General features: G+C 55.7%; 1 protein-coding gene across 11 annotated transcripts; it reads right to left on the reverse strand.

Annotated features, from left to right (window-relative positions):
* Positions 1–1,235: 1,235 nt before the first annotated feature.
* MTHFR (methylenetetrahydrofolate reductase) lies at positions 1,236–14,643 on the reverse strand. Of its 11 annotated transcripts, XM_057499728.1 has the most exons (14): positions 14,509–14,643; positions 13,963–14,180; positions 12,656–12,842; positions 11,888–12,124; positions 10,526–10,764; positions 9,581–9,691; positions 7,046–7,239; positions 6,077–6,327; positions 5,660–5,794; positions 5,283–5,463; positions 4,995–5,177; positions 3,905–4,006; positions 2,935–3,054; positions 1,236–2,230 (listed from the first exon to the last, which is right to left on the reverse strand). In XM_057499728.1, exons 4-14 carry the CDS (start codon positions 12,109–12,111, stop codon positions 2,015–2,017), a joined length of 1,956 nt encoding a protein of 651 aa, XP_057355711.1. In that variant the 5' UTR covers positions 12,112–12,124; positions 12,656–12,842; positions 13,963–14,180; positions 14,509–14,643; the 3' UTR covers positions 1,236–2,014. The 11 variants fall into 11 exon arrangements, with proteins under 11 accessions (XP_057355711.1, XP_057355713.1, XP_036781042.1 ...); XM_057499730.1 differs by lacking the exon at positions 12,656–12,842 and having other exon boundaries at positions 11,888–12,121; XM_036925147.2 differs by lacking the exon at positions 12,656–12,842.
* Between the last annotated feature and the right edge of the window lie 41 nt (positions 14,644–14,684).

Raw genomic sequence — 14,684 nt, forward strand, 5'->3', positions numbered from 1 at the left:
ACCTGGTGAACGTGGTGGCAGCAGGTCCTGTGGCTGCAGGTGGCTCCGCGATCACAGCAACAAGACGACAGCAGGGTCCTTTCCCAGGTACTGGCGGGGGGACTCCCCCTACCAGAAGGCCCTTCACAAACCGGTGCCACACCTGGACATTTCTGAGCTGAGGGCCCTCCCTACTCACCACCCCCAGGACCCCTTCATTTTTAGGGGAGAGGTCAGTTTGGCTAGAGAAAACAAAGCTTCGATTTGGGAATCCTAGATTTAGCCAGTGGTCGTGTGCTCAGCCCAGTCCTATCCTACCAGTTAAGGAACACGGCACGGCCTGTGCGGCAGCTCCCCGTTCACGCGGGCATGTGGGGTAAGGTCCCTGGGCGTCCCCTCCCTTGTTTGCTTCATTGCTTCCCATATTACAGGTCTGATCTATTCTGAGCCTGTGCATTTGGCCTGGGGCAGGGCTGGCTGGCTGGCTGCCTGGGGCGGAGGGGCCTCCTTTCCCTTCGGGGACAGGCACTGAGCACAGGTGTTGGCCTAGTTCACGTCCCACAGACGCAGGAAGGAGCCAAACAGCCTTTCCGTCTCCCTGATTCCAGGCCTTTGAGAAGTGACACTAGCACCCGGCAGCCAGTGGCCTGAGGAGGAGCCACCAGTGGTCCAAGAATCCCAAGCAAGGTGGGCATCAAGAGCCCTGAGAGCAGGCTGGGAGTGCCCGGAGCCCATGTATGGCAGCCTCGGGGCAGAGTGGGGGCCCAGCTGCAGCTGTGACTAGTTCCCATAGAAAGAAAGAATTGAGCCCAGCCTTCCCATGCCCCATCCATCAGGGGAATGCAGGCCCTAGGCCACAGGGTGCTCAGCCCACAGCCTGGTGACAGAGGGCACAGCTCTCTCAGCTCTGAAGGACAAAGAACGCCCTCCTAGCTGCTTGTCCCACTCAGTCTCTTCTAAAGGCAGCCCCTGTGCCCGGCTAGGTGGCACAGGAAGCTAAGGAAGAATACTTATGACCGGACCCTCCCCCTGCTATCGGCTGCTTTCTGGACACCCACCCCCACCCTCCTCCTGGTGCACAGCAGGGATGGGGGCAGGGAACAGCCTATGTGCATTTGCCAGTCACCACCCTGGGCTGTGGAGTTTGGGGGCTGAATCCTGGGGAGCAGTGCTAGGCAGATAGCTTCTTGGACAGGGCAAGGGAGCAGCTGGCAGGAGGAGGGTCCACCTAATAAGCCGGAAGAAATAAGCCCTGCTTCGGAGAGCCTCATCTTTGTCCTTGACAATAATGCACAGAGTAGCCCTCCATGGCCAAGGGCAAAAAGGGAAGGCCACAGGCTCCACCAAGTACCAGTGCGGATGCCCTTTAACCTTTAAGAGGCACTTTCTTGAGCCACCAGAATGTAGAGACAACTGTTTCCAAAACCACCATCACAGAAAGGTGAAAACCCAGCTGAACTCTCAGGTAGAAGGTGGCAAGAAATGTGTGCATTACTAGGTTTCAGCCCAAGGACTGTCCAGGAGCCTGTGCTGGGTCCAGCCAAGCAGGCAGGCCAGGCAGTAGTCTGACTCCAAGATCACAAGCAGGAAGGGTCAGCTGCCGACGTCATAGGGGTCGAGGGGGTGCGCCTTCACTTTGCTGTGTCTCTTCTGCAAACACCCTGAGTTCACTTTGCTAGGCCTACACAGGCCCCAAGTGCAAGGTCACAGGCAGTCTCAGGCTGGCTCTTAGGGGCTGCAACAGCCAGTTTCCTCCCCTTCTCAGGAGGGATGGTGTTCTGCTCCCAGGGTCCTCTGCAGGAGGGAGGTGCTCACAGAATAACAAAGACTTCAGGCCGAGTGGGGAACCCTACACTCCTGCCTGGGGCCAATTCAAGTCCAGCCAGAGTCCAGAAGCCTCACACCCATCTAGCTGCCATCATCATATCGAGGAGTAGAGGCCAGGGCTGGGGAGAAACGAAGGAGAACAGGGATCCCCAGGAGAACCAGGACTGGGGAGGCAGAAAGTGGGGCATCAAGGTTTCGGGGTGCAGGGTCACGGAGCTCCCGTCTCCTTCTCTGGGGTGGGCCTGTTGAGAAGCTCAAATGTATCTTCTACCACTTGCCACAGGCAGTTGTCCAGCGGAAACTCGTTGTCCACCAGGTTGACCAGGAAGTAGTTGTCATGAATGTACTGGATGATCATGCGGGACGGGGCCTCCTCCTCGTACAGCTTGCCCCACCGCTCAATCCACAGGGCAAAGGCTTCGTCCTGCACACACACACGCCCACAGATGCACACACCCAGACACACAGGCAGACAAGGGGCAAGCTTAGGAGGGCTGCCCTGGGGTCAGGGCTCTAGCTCAGTCCCTTCAGGGCCTGTGGCGCTGCCCAAGGGGACATTTCCAGGAATAGAAAAGGCCCACTGCCAGTATAACAACGAAGCAAAACTGAAGGAACAAAACAGCAGCAGACTCACAGACTCCAAGAAGGGACTAGCGGTTACCAACGGGGAGGGGTGGGGGAGGGCGGGTGGGGAGGGAGGGGGAAGGGGATTGAGGGGCATTATGATCAGTACACATGGTGTGTGCGGGGTCACGGGGAAGGCAGTGCAGCACAGAGAAGACAAGTAGTGACTATGGCATCTTACTGCACTGATGGACAGTGACTGCAATGGGGTGTCGGGGGGACTTGATACTATGGGTGAATATAGTAACCACAATGTTTTTCATGTGAAACCTTCATAAGACTATATATCAATGATATCTTAATAATAACTTTAAAAAAATGCCCACCGCCAGTGCCACCTCCCACCCCCAGCCCAGAAACAGCGTGGGAGTCGGCGTGCAGCCTGGGGGGTGGGGTCTGCCAGCCCTGGGGCTGTGGCCTCCAGCCACGAGCTCGGGACCCAAGGACACTGCCCGGCCAGGGTTTCCCAGGTGGGCAGGGCAGCCCCGCTCCTGGGCCCCTCACCTTCCAGAACATGAAGCTGACGGGATCCACCACCGTGGGCTGTATGATCTCTCGCCCAGGGAAGATGCCCCAAGTGACGGCGTTGGGCTGCAGCTCGGGGGCATTGGTGATGTTCTCACCCTGAGTGGGAGTGGGGGACAAAAGCAGATTGGGGCAGAGACCTCTGCAGCACACTCTGCCCCTGCCACCTCTAGCCCACAGCTCCAGGAGTACGTGAACAGCTGCGGGAACCTAGAGGCCACCCAGGGTATTCCTCCTGCCGGTCTGCTCCACCAGCTCCACAGCCCACACTGCCGACTGCCCCCTCTGCCGTCGGTCCCCTGGTGTCTAGCCCAGCTGGGCCTCTCTGCTACCCGGGCTCTGACTCTAGTCTTCCCTGGCCCTGTCATCCCCACAGCTGCCCGCTGTGACCGCCTAAAGTGTAACGTGGAGCCGGTCACTCACTGCTGGGAAACACTTCCTCTTGCCTTTAGGGGAAAACCTAAATTCCAAGCAGGAGAATCGAGACCCTGAGGACCTGACCCACCTTACCCGTCAGCCTCACTCTGAACCCATTCAGCAGCGTCCCCACAGGCGGTGTGGTCAGTCCTTTGCATGCCCTCTGCCCTTTCCCTGGAACGCCCTTCTCCTCGTCCTTAAAGATTCAAGCCATACAGACTCCTCTGAGAAGCCTTCCCTGACACTCCCTGGCCAGGTTAGGTGTCACTCCCCTGGGTCTCCAGCATCCTACACTGAAATGTGTTGTTATAAAGTGTAACTGGAATTACAATTATCCACTGATCGGGCTCCCTCACCAGGGAGGCAGCTCTCTGATGGCAGAGGCCTGGATCTGTCTGCATATCTGGCTTGTACATTGTCTGGCCAGGGCTAAATGCTTGGTGACTGCTGCATGGAAGAATAAACGTGGGTGCCCCTGGCCCTGGCACCGGGGCCCTGCAGAGTACTGGCGGAACCCTGGCAGCTGGCCTACCTTCACATCCACAATGTGGTAATTAACCCGGAGCTCGTACTTCTTCAGCACTTGCAGAAGTGCCTCCACAGTCTCAGGGGACGTGAAGAACTCTAGGTAAGCCTGTGGGAGGAGAGAGGAGCCCCTCCCATCAGCCCCAAGTCCTGGCCAGACGCCTCCCCTGTGTGCTGCCCAGTGCCTGTGTGCTCTGAAAACCAGATGCCAGCCCCCGACTGTCCCAGGGAGGGCCCCACAAAGATACGTGTGGCAGGACACGTAAGGCTCTAGGACGAGTAGTGGCCATGTGGATCGAATCACGAACTGTGGAGCTGGCAAACAAATGAGCAAATGGGAGGGGACCTGGTACATGAAATTTCTCAGTCTGGACAGGTATGAGGGACATCTGCCACCCTTCCTCCAACTACGGAAGGCTCCCTGGAGAAGCCATTTTAGAAGCTGTCTAGGAGGCCCAGCTTGAGAAGCTAAGACGTATGAGAGGCCAGACACATGCTCCCCACTCACTGGATGGGAACAGATGTGAGGGCTTCCCAAGCACCAACCGTCTGAACAGGAATCAAGCTGGGTTTACTGACATTTATTTGCCCTAATGCTCATAATACTGCAGGGTGAGCACTCTTATCCCCATTTTACACATGAGGAAACTAAATCAGGGAAGCTGAGCAACCTGGCTGCATTGATGGCAAACAGCAGAGCTGGTCCTCAAACCCAGGGTTTTCTAACTCCAGACTAACTGTAATTTTAATTCCAGCAGCCCTGGAAAAAAGGTGTCAATTCAGGAGGGTAATAACAGCTCCCAGTTAGGGAACACGTCCCATGTTCTTCCCACCTGCTAAGCATTTTACATGTTTTGCCACGTTGCATCCCCAAAACATGATGTGATACATCCCCATTTTATAGAAGAGAAAGCTGAGGCTCAGGGGGTCAAGTAACCGCCTACACAGATCTGTCTGACTTAAAGCGTAAGCTCCTGTCCATTCTGATCACTGCCATGCGGAATACAGTGCCCAGAGAGAAAGGCCTCTCTGCTCCATCTCTGGGGAGTCCCTGGGTACCAGCCAAGGTGGGGCAGCCCCTTATGTCCCTGCCACACCTTCTGGAAGACATAGCCCCCACTGGGGCCCCAGCCCACAATGGGGTCAGAGGACGGCTTCCCGTTGACGTTGGGCTGAGAGTTGATGGTGAGGATGCCTTGCCGGTTCACTCGGAGCAGCTCCTCCTTCATCAGGCTGGTTTCGGCCGCCAAGGGATCGTCATTCCAGGGCAGGCACGTCACCTGGGAGACAGGCAGTGGGTTGGGGCAATGACAGGATCAGGCACCCTAGCACAGGGGGCCAGGGTCAGGGGAGGGCGGCAGGAAGCCCAGCCCAGCGTCACTCACTCTGCAGCCGTTCCGGTTCGGCTCTCCTGAGAGGTAGTGGGCAAAGACATCAAAGACGCTTTCTTCGCTGGTCAGCTCCTCCCCCCACATCTTCAGCAGCTCTTCCCTCGGGGACTTGCTCTTCAGGTAGAAGAGGTAGTAGTCCTTCAGCTCCCCGAAGGCTGGCGAGGAGGAATTGCCCCTGTCGGAGGAGAAGCCCAGAGGTCAAGGCACACTCCTGGCCTTGGGCTCCCGACAGAGGGACAGGTGCACCCACCTGCCCAGGGGGTTTCCTGTAAATCCTGCCCCTTGCTGCTCCTAAAGGCTCAACCGTAAGCATGCAAACTCCTTCCGCCTCCCTTCTCCCAAGAAATAGGCTGCATCCACAAGATTGTCACCAGCGGCCATTGGGGAACTCGTCCCACTCCTGCGTGCGGTAGATGTAACTCTTTGGTCTGGAGGCCCAGAAGATGGGACGTACGTCTTCCTCCCGGCGCTTGGGGTGGGCACTGAGAGCCCAGGGCAGAGGACGCCTGGGCAAGAGTGGGGAAAGGGTGAGGGATTGGCTAGAGGGAGCAGGGAGGAGGGGGGCACCACTAAGCCTGGATTCTTCAATCTGACTTGCAAATGTCAAGCTGCCCATGGCATTCGGAGACTGGAACCTCCAGGGTGCCCTAGGCATGGCACAGACAGCCCTCTGCACCCCCGGGGCAGCCAGCCAGCTAGGGCTTGCTCATTCCATGACACCCAAGTTCCCTGCCCACCCGACTTCCCTCTGTGGCTCCTGGGCCTGAATTCAAGGTCACTGGCTTCACCTGGGGTCCTCGTTCCACATGCCCAGGCGTTTCAGCACCTCTGTGGTAGCCATCTCGCGGTTAAGGGTGTAGAAGTGGAGGCCTGGCACCAACCCACTTGCCAGAAGCTCCTGACACAGGCTCAGAGCCTGCTCGATGCCATAGTTGCGGATGGCATCATCATTGTCTTTGATTGGCTCAATCACGTCTCTGATCTGCTGCGGCACCTCCAGCTTGGACAGCTTCACCAGCTGCCGAAGGGAGTGGTAGCCCTGTCCCAGAACAGGGGGGCTGTGGGAGCCATCTCCCAGCCCATCTCTCCCCCTAAATACTTATCCCCCTTCTCAGCCGCCACCACGTCTCCTGGCCACGCTGGTGACATAGAGTGACCCAGGAAAGTTGTTAGACCATAACGTACAAGGACCCTGGCCTTGTCCTGCCTTTTCCGTTCTGCAGAGTAGAGCAGCTACCCACAGCGTTCCTGCCACTGGCCCTTCAGCCCCTACGTGTACTCACGGATCACACCGTGGTCATCTAAGCTAGTGGTTCCCAAGCCGCCCTGATCATCAGACTCACCTGCAAAACTTAAGAATGCACAAATTGCCAAGCCCCACCTCAGATCTACTAAATCAGAACTTTAGGCATGGGATCTGGAAGGCCATCTTTTGAAAAAGCTCATCAAATGGTTCTGATGACAGCTAAGTTTGGGAAACACTGACTGAGCCAAAATGTATAAGGAGAGTTATCATCTCTTTTAGTGACACTTGTCAGTAAGCCCCTCCAACAGACACTGTTGCTGTTTGGTGGGGGAAAGTAGAGAAATGCTACCCAAAGTAGGTTGGCATTTTGCAAGGACTAGAGCGTCTGTCTGATGGGAAATCTAATGAGCAATCGAAGTACTCGCCTGTGAACTTGGCACTTCACCCCAAGACCCTGGCCTGTGCCAGGCTCGGGGTGGAGGGAGTCCATTAGACCTCCTGGGACCCTCACCTGAATAGGAAAGATTCCCGGGAGGATGGGGCAGGTAATGCCGATCTTGCTGCAAGCCTGAACAAAGTGGAAGAATGTGTCAGCCTCAAAAAAAAGCTGGGTGATGATGAAGTCGGCTCCTGCAGACACCTTCTCCTTCAAGTGCTTCAGGTCGGCCTCAAAGCTCCCTGCGTCGGGGTGGCCCTTGGGGTAACCTGCCGGTAGGGACGACAATGGGGAGAGGCTGGCTCCACCTGCTCAAGGGGAGCGATAAAGAAACCAGAAAGCTGGGATCACGGAGTTCTCTGCCTCGGGGCTTCTGGACTCATACCTCCCAATTCCACAGCAGGGACAGGCCAGAACGGGGAGGGGCTGGGCTCACTGACGTGTCCCTCACCCTGGACAGGAGGGTAAGAGGTGGCTTAGAGTCACACACACCCCCACCCCCACAACAGTGAGAGGTGGATTGCTCCAAACTCCCCACACTCTTCCTGCCTCACGGCCTTTGCAACTAGCTGGGCAAACTGGGCCTGTGCTTTGTGGCCAGAGGAAAGAGAAAACGCTTCACACAGCATTGGTCAGGCAGCATTTGAGGTGTTGGGCTTGAGTCTAGGCGCAGGATGAGAACCATGCTTTTAATTTAACATTACTCTGAGGTCCATGAGAGTAAAAATCAGAAGCCATGTTACACAAGCAAAGATAGGAGAGAATGAAGATGTTTCACTTGAAGGAAAACATGGAGAGAATATAAACTTCTAAAGACCCAGAGGTCTGTCACGGGGACAAGGCTGCAGCTTAACTGAGTCTCCTGTAGTCGTATCTGTGTGGTTTCTGGTGGCAGAGCCCAGGGCAGCTGCAGCCAGAGCTGCCCGACAAGGGAACAAGCAGCCCCACAAAGTAACATCGGGCAGCCAGGACCACGTGCTAGGGACACCGCAGATGGACGGGATTCTGAATTGCCTGCGAGGTGGGCTGGACAGCATGGGGCTCCTCACTAGCTCGGTGAAGCCATGACTGCTTCGCTCATGATCCGAACTTACTAGTGGCCCAGCTGGCAAGGACAACCACAGGCCCTAATGAGACCACAGGGGCGGTGTTGGCTTCCTCAGCCACGGCCCAAGCAGGGCCCCAAGCCAGGACGGGGGCAGAACCGAGAGCCAGAATGTTCGGGAGCCAAGCTGCTTTGCTGTGATAAGGCAGTTTTGTTCTTAAGAAACCCCAAGTCAGAAAAAATGGAAAGAAACACTACTGTGTCGGGGGGCTGAGGGGGTGGGAAGACAATGAGGTTTTAATAGCTGAAACTATCCATAAAATCTCGACATCACCAAACAAATCCAGCATTTGGTTACATTTGGGTTTTGCTCAGTTTGTGGTACCCTCTTTCTGCCGTGGGCAGCTTGGTCTTTCTACCCCACTGATCGTCTTTCTCACCCCCTCAAGACAAGTGACGAACCGAACCACTCAGCCCCTGTAAGCTCCCAGCTCTGCTAGTTTCCACTGAGGACCATTCAATGCCCATTGCACATGTGCATGTCCCCCAGTTAACTGGCTGCATCATTCCTGGAAATGCTCGCTGCATTACAAACTCCCTGTCAGGACCTCCTACCCTCATCACCCGGACACTTGTTGACCAAAAAGAGTGGACCTGGGGACCTGGTAGTAAGTCCAACGTCACCTGCAGTAAGTACTATCCTTGAAGACACATGGCTTTTTGAAATTCTGATCATTTTGGTATGCTACTCCTAATGTAGCCATGCTTGTTTTAATATAAAAATATGATTTTCCCCAAAATATTTGAGAAAAATTGTCATCCCAAGATGATGAGTCAAATTACTCCCTGGCACACGCTGCCTCACCATACCCATGTGAGAAGCTAAAGGCCCAATCCAGCGAGTGGCGGCAAGAGGGAAGCCCACCCACCCATCTCTAGCAGGTGAACCTTGCCTCCTGGCTATAGCCCTTGGAGCTGGAATTGAGCCGATCTGATTCTCCTTCCTGGGAATTTGGAATCCATCAGTGTGGGCTACTGGCCGGGACTGACGGTGTACATTGGGAGGAGGTGGGTGGCTGGTCACGTGTGTGGAAAGGTATACACATCAGGCCTACTGGACAAAGCATGGAGCATATGTGCAATGGGGGGCAGAGATGGGGGCCTATGTGGCCTGGAGAGAATAAGGGAGGGCCTTAGTTCTGACTGCACCTTGGTTTCAGCTCCTAGTGAGGTCTGATGCCATTTCCTGACCTTGAGTGCTAAGATTTCCAGAATCTTAATAAACATTCTTCTTTTGTTTAAAGAAGAATGGGCCTGGGACGCAGGCAAAAAGCACAGAAAGGCAGAGGAACAGAACCTGAGGGGCAGTGGCAACCTGGGAGGGCAGCCCTTGGCAGAGTGAGACAAGGATGTGTTTAATTCATCCAGGTGGGCCCCGCCCTAACCTGGGGGAACCAGCTCAGGCCCCTGGGGCCCCCTGGTTACGGCTCCTGAACTGATTCCTGGCAGGCTCTCCTCTGGTTGGCTCATTCCATCCCACCCACTGGGACACTCCCGCCACTCACCTGCCACACAGATGTCGAAGTAGTCGCCAAATTCGCCTCGGATGTGCTTCACCAAGTCCACAGCATAGCTGAAACTGCATTTGTCCTCTTCCCACTCATCACCTATGGGGTCTGCAGGGTTGGTGGAGGTCACGGTCACTGGGTCTCGCCAACCTCTGATGGCCTTTATGTTCCTTCTCCCTACCCCTACACCCAGGCCCGTGAGCTGCCCCAAGGCAAAGCCTTCACTGGAGTTTGTGTCTCCTCTTCCTAGCACAACACTTGGTAAATAGTGGGAAAGAAGACAGCAGCCAGCCAACCTGTCAAACACTTACTGAGCACCGACTCTGCAGGGTGCGCTGGCAGTGGTAAACAGGGACGGCTGCTGCTGTTCCTTTAGCCTCAAGCATCTGAGATCTCTTCCCTGCTCAACCCTGGTGTGTTCAGGCACCCTCACCCAACCCCTGCTGGCTCTCCCATCGTCCTGGAGCGCTGGCCTCCCGGGAGAATCTTCTACTCATCTCAGGTCTTGTGGTGGGCATCATGAGGCCACAAGGTCCCACCATCAGGACCCCTCTTCCCACACTTGGGTGGTCCAATGCCAGCAGGCACCAGAGGCAAATGCAGCTATTCTCACTGTGGGATAAATGCCGGGCCTGTACTCTTTGACGGGGCTAAGAGCTGGACATGGCCAGTGATCAATGAAGCTGTGGGTAGCTGGGCCACAGGGTTATCAGGCACCACTGCATTCCTGACTGAACTCCTACGTCGAGGCTGAGAGGTTAAGAGGTGTCTCCATGTGCGTGCCCACGGTACTCACTACCCACAATGCCTACTGATGCTATTGGCAGACAGGCGCCTAAGCAGGCTCCGTGTGGGACCCAGAGGAAAGTGAAGGACCATTCCAGGGACGGAGGAGGCCTTTGGTGAAACAAGACCCCAGAGAGTAGAGTACTGGCTCCACACCTCCCCTCAACGCCAGGATATTCTTCAGGCCCAGCCGCTTGGCCTTGTGCAGGTAGCCAGTGATATCCTCCTGACTCTGACGGCAGCAGGTCATGTGCAGCACGGTCTCCAGGCCACAGTAGTTCACAGCAGTGCTGGCGATCATCATGGAGGAGGTCTCTTTGTCTGAGCCAGGGTCCCCTGCCGGGTGCCAGGTCACATCTATGAAGAGGGGACCGCCTGCCCCCATCCGGTCAAACCTGTAGTGAATTTCTTTCTGAAGAGGGGCTTCTAGGAGCACACCACCCTTTACTGCCTTCCCATGGAGTCTGACAGAGAAGCATCGCGTGCAGGTTGGAATTGGACCAACCTGCATTCATTCTGGCTTTGCTATTTATTAGCCTTGTGATCTTGGGAAAATTAATCTGGGTCTCTCTGAGGTTCCTCATTTCTAAAACGTGGCAGAGAATAGTACCTATTTTGGAACAGCACTGTGAGGATGTTATGATAGATGGCTCCACAGCTCTCAGGACGGTGCCTGGTACACAGTGAACACTTAATCAATGTGAGCTACTATGACGATAGTTACTGCTATTGTGGAGAATAATACACAACAACAATGCACCCATTTTGTGTGAGAGCAGCTCTTTGGTCTTTACAAAGTGCTTGCACGTTTATTATCTCAGACATTTGGATGGTAAGGGTTTGGGGAAAGTCAGAGTGGCAGGAGAGGCTCATTCTAGGAACAGGAGAAAAGAGGGTCATGCTGCCCCCCCCAGTCCTGCTGCAGTGGCCAGCAGTCCTGTAGAACAAGACCACTGTCCAGAACTAGGCTTAAGAGCCACGGGTGTGCACACACACTTGTGTTACAAGCTATGACATGTTGCATTTAAATATTTCGTGCCTCTAAATGTCAAAATCTTGGGAGAAACACATGAGAAAAGCGAACGGTAAAAGGCGTAAACTTTAAAAAAGGAACTGCAATTCATAGTGTGCTAACGTAATTCAGCAGGCATTTCCAGATTTCAAGAGGCACAATCCAAACTCCTAACTTGCTGAAAATGTTCTCCAAGCTGCTTTGTGGTTTCCTAAACTGTACTCACGAGACAGCCCCAGGTTCCGCCAAAGAATGCAGTCGGAGAGATTCCACATTTTTAACCCATGGAAGAATGTGCCTAAAAATTCCTGATGCCTGCAGGGACTTTACAGACAACTGAGAAGCTGCAGATCAAATTATCTACCCTGCCTTTGCTCCTTTCCACCCCCTCTGCTACCTTTCTCTTCCAGGTCAAAGTGCAGCCTTGCCTCAGGGCTGACAATTTACTTCTCCCCCGCTCCCCTCCCTCCATTCTGGCCCTTCTCCTTAACTCTACATCAGCTCACCTCGAGATGAGATTGACAGCTCCCTCAGCAGTTCGAGGAGGGAAGAATTCTAGGGAGAACCACTTGTCGCCAGATTCTATCCTCCGCCTCATCTTCTCCCTGAGCCTCTCATGCCGCTCGGGGTCCAGCCCCGGTGTAGAACACCTCGAACTAGAGCTGTCACTGCTACTGCTGCCCTCCAAGCGGGGCGTGGGGCCGCCGTTCCCTCTGGGTTCATCCACCATGGCCGGGTTCCTGCTGCGCGGGGTGGGGGTGGGGGTGCAAGGAGCGTCAATGCGCCGGCAGCCAGGCCCCAAGGCAGCGTCAAGGGAGAGATGCTGCATTTCCATGCAGGGAGAAGGCCAGCGAAGGTAACAATGCCCCCACCCAGAGGCTCTGCACACCACGGCCACGAATGTCTGCCGCCTCACTCAGAGCTTTGCCCTCCGCTGCTGCCTGCCTCCCAGCGACAGCCCCCACCCGGCTCAAAACCATGCTCCTTCAGCCCGAGGATCCTCGGTACCAGCTACCTGACAGAGGGTGGCGCTGAGAGCCTCGGGCTGCTGACCTCGGAGGACCGCATTCCTAGGGAGGGGCAGCGGTGCCTCCCTGGGAGGATCTTGGGTTTTGGATGGTCCATCTCTGCCAGCTTGGACCCAGAGTGGGTAGGGGAGAAACTGAAGAGCCTTGCCTAGCGAGTGTGTCTGAATGGGAGGAGCTGGGACAAGGGAAGAGCCCAGAGTTGGAGCTGGGGCCTCAGTGGGGGAAGGGGGCGGGGGCAAGACTTACAGGCAAGAGGGAGGGCGGAGGATCTAGCTGTAGAGGGCGGCTGGGAGGAGAATGCGGCGGGAGGCCGCAGGGCTGGGTGGAGATGAGGCCAGCAGACGAAGAGGCCAGGAGATGAGTCCAGGGTCCCTGGCTCGCTCTCCAAAGAAGGAATAGCTGAGTCTGGCTCTGCCTGGAACTTCTCCCGTTCCTGGGAACAGTTTGTATGCATGCAGGAAGGAAAGGGATGAGGGCTTGACAAAGCAGCCAGATTTCTCCTGAGTTCATGCTACTCCCAGAGGACCCTGTCATGGGTTAGAACTTGACACTGGCTGGGTTCCAAAAGCAGCCAGACCCAAGTTCAGTAAGGACATGAATTTATGTCAACTCAGAACAGAGGCTGTCCCATCTGTGCCTGCCTTCCAGGCCCTTCTCCTTACACACACCCCTGAAGTCAGTTAAAACAATGACAGTGACTGCACAACCACCACATGAGAAGCCCTGAAACACGGCAACCACAGGAAGGCCAGCAGCGGGCACGGTGCCACTGGGCAGTTTGGCAGGGAAAATAAAGGCAGACACTTCAAACAAAACACTACTCTTGCACAGCAATGTGCAAACACATTTAGTAAATCCAGTGTGTGGAGACACGGAGCATTAGAACCAAGCCAAATATGTTTCTTTCAGAGAACATCCACTGCTAAGCCAGGGTTAACCATTTTGGCAGGCTTAGATTCTTGAGAAATTGATGAAATCCACTGTTCCTCTCTCCCAAAACACACACAAATGCACATCACACACATTGATACATCCATCCAAAGTCAAAGTCAAGACCAGAGTGAAAACTCTAGTGTCAATGTTTTCTCTCCCTAGGGATGCCTATTGATTCTAACCTAAAACCCCTATTTGTCACCAGGGTTGGCCATCGGGAGGGAGAAAGAGGACAGTGTCAAGATCATCCCATCTGGTCTTTCTCCCGAATTCAAGAGAGGGCCTCACTGTCTGCCGGAACAAATCCCAGAGTGGGCAAGGCAGAACCACCTGTAAACTCTCTGCTCTTTCATTTGTTCAATAAGCATTCCCAATATGTGGCAGGCACACAGTATGTTTCGAAGCTTCCTTCTCGTGCTATTAATCATTTCAAGCCAGGCTGCCATAGCACCTTGGTTTGTAATTGTGAACTCACCCCCAGCTCCCCGACCCCAGGGCCCAGTATCCTGCCTGTGGTATCCAGTGCCTGACACATGGTAGTAACAGACAACACTCATTGGGCGCTAATGGGCCAGGCACTGCCACTCCATTCTTAAAATAACCCTCTGCCGTTTACTGACCACTTGCTTAATCTGCCAATCACCAAGTAGTGGGGGGACAGGGATCCCACCACTTCCAGAAAGGTCCGAGTGGGCACCTGTACCCACTGCTCAGCCCGACTCAATGGGCACTGGGGACAGCGTGCCAGCGGCCCACGGCTCTTCAGGTTTTCAGCAGGACGGCAGGTGTAAAAGGCTGGAGCTGGAAGGATGCCTTCGGCGCCCGGGTGGCTCGAAGGCTGTAAATAGAGTCTCCGTGTCACTAGGTCACGGGCAGCTGGGGGGACAGGGGCCCAGGCCTGGCCCCGTTTCAAGGTTGCCTTTTCCCCGGGGTTCCTTCATCTAGGCCGAAGGCCAAAAGTGAATCGTGGCTTCAGGGTTGGGGGTCGCCGGGGGTGGCTGGGATCGGGGATTAGTTAACACTAGTTCCGCAGAGAGCGGGCACAGGGGAGGCAGAGACGCCCCCACCCAGACGGGCCGGCCGGCTCCATCGCTTCCTGTCACCTGGCGGGTGGTCACGGGTTCCCGGGCCCCCGCCCAGGGACCCCACGCCTCGCCATCACTCACCTTCCGGTTGTGGGCCAATCGCGGCGCGTGCGCTCCGGCTGCAGTAGCCCGGCCGGGGCGGGAGCGCAGCCGGGGGCGGGGCGCGCGGGGGAGGGGCGCGGCGCAGGCGTCAGGTTGCTAAGGGAGGTGGAAACCCCCGAGCGGCGCAGCCGAGGCCACGCCCCCAGCGCGGCCGC

This window comes from Manis pentadactyla, chromosome 4 (assembly GCF_030020395.1).
Source record: "Manis pentadactyla isolate mManPen7 chromosome 4, mManPen7.hap1, whole genome shotgun sequence".
NCBI classification, from domain to species: Eukaryota; Metazoa; Chordata; class Mammalia; order Pholidota; family Manidae; genus Manis; species Manis pentadactyla.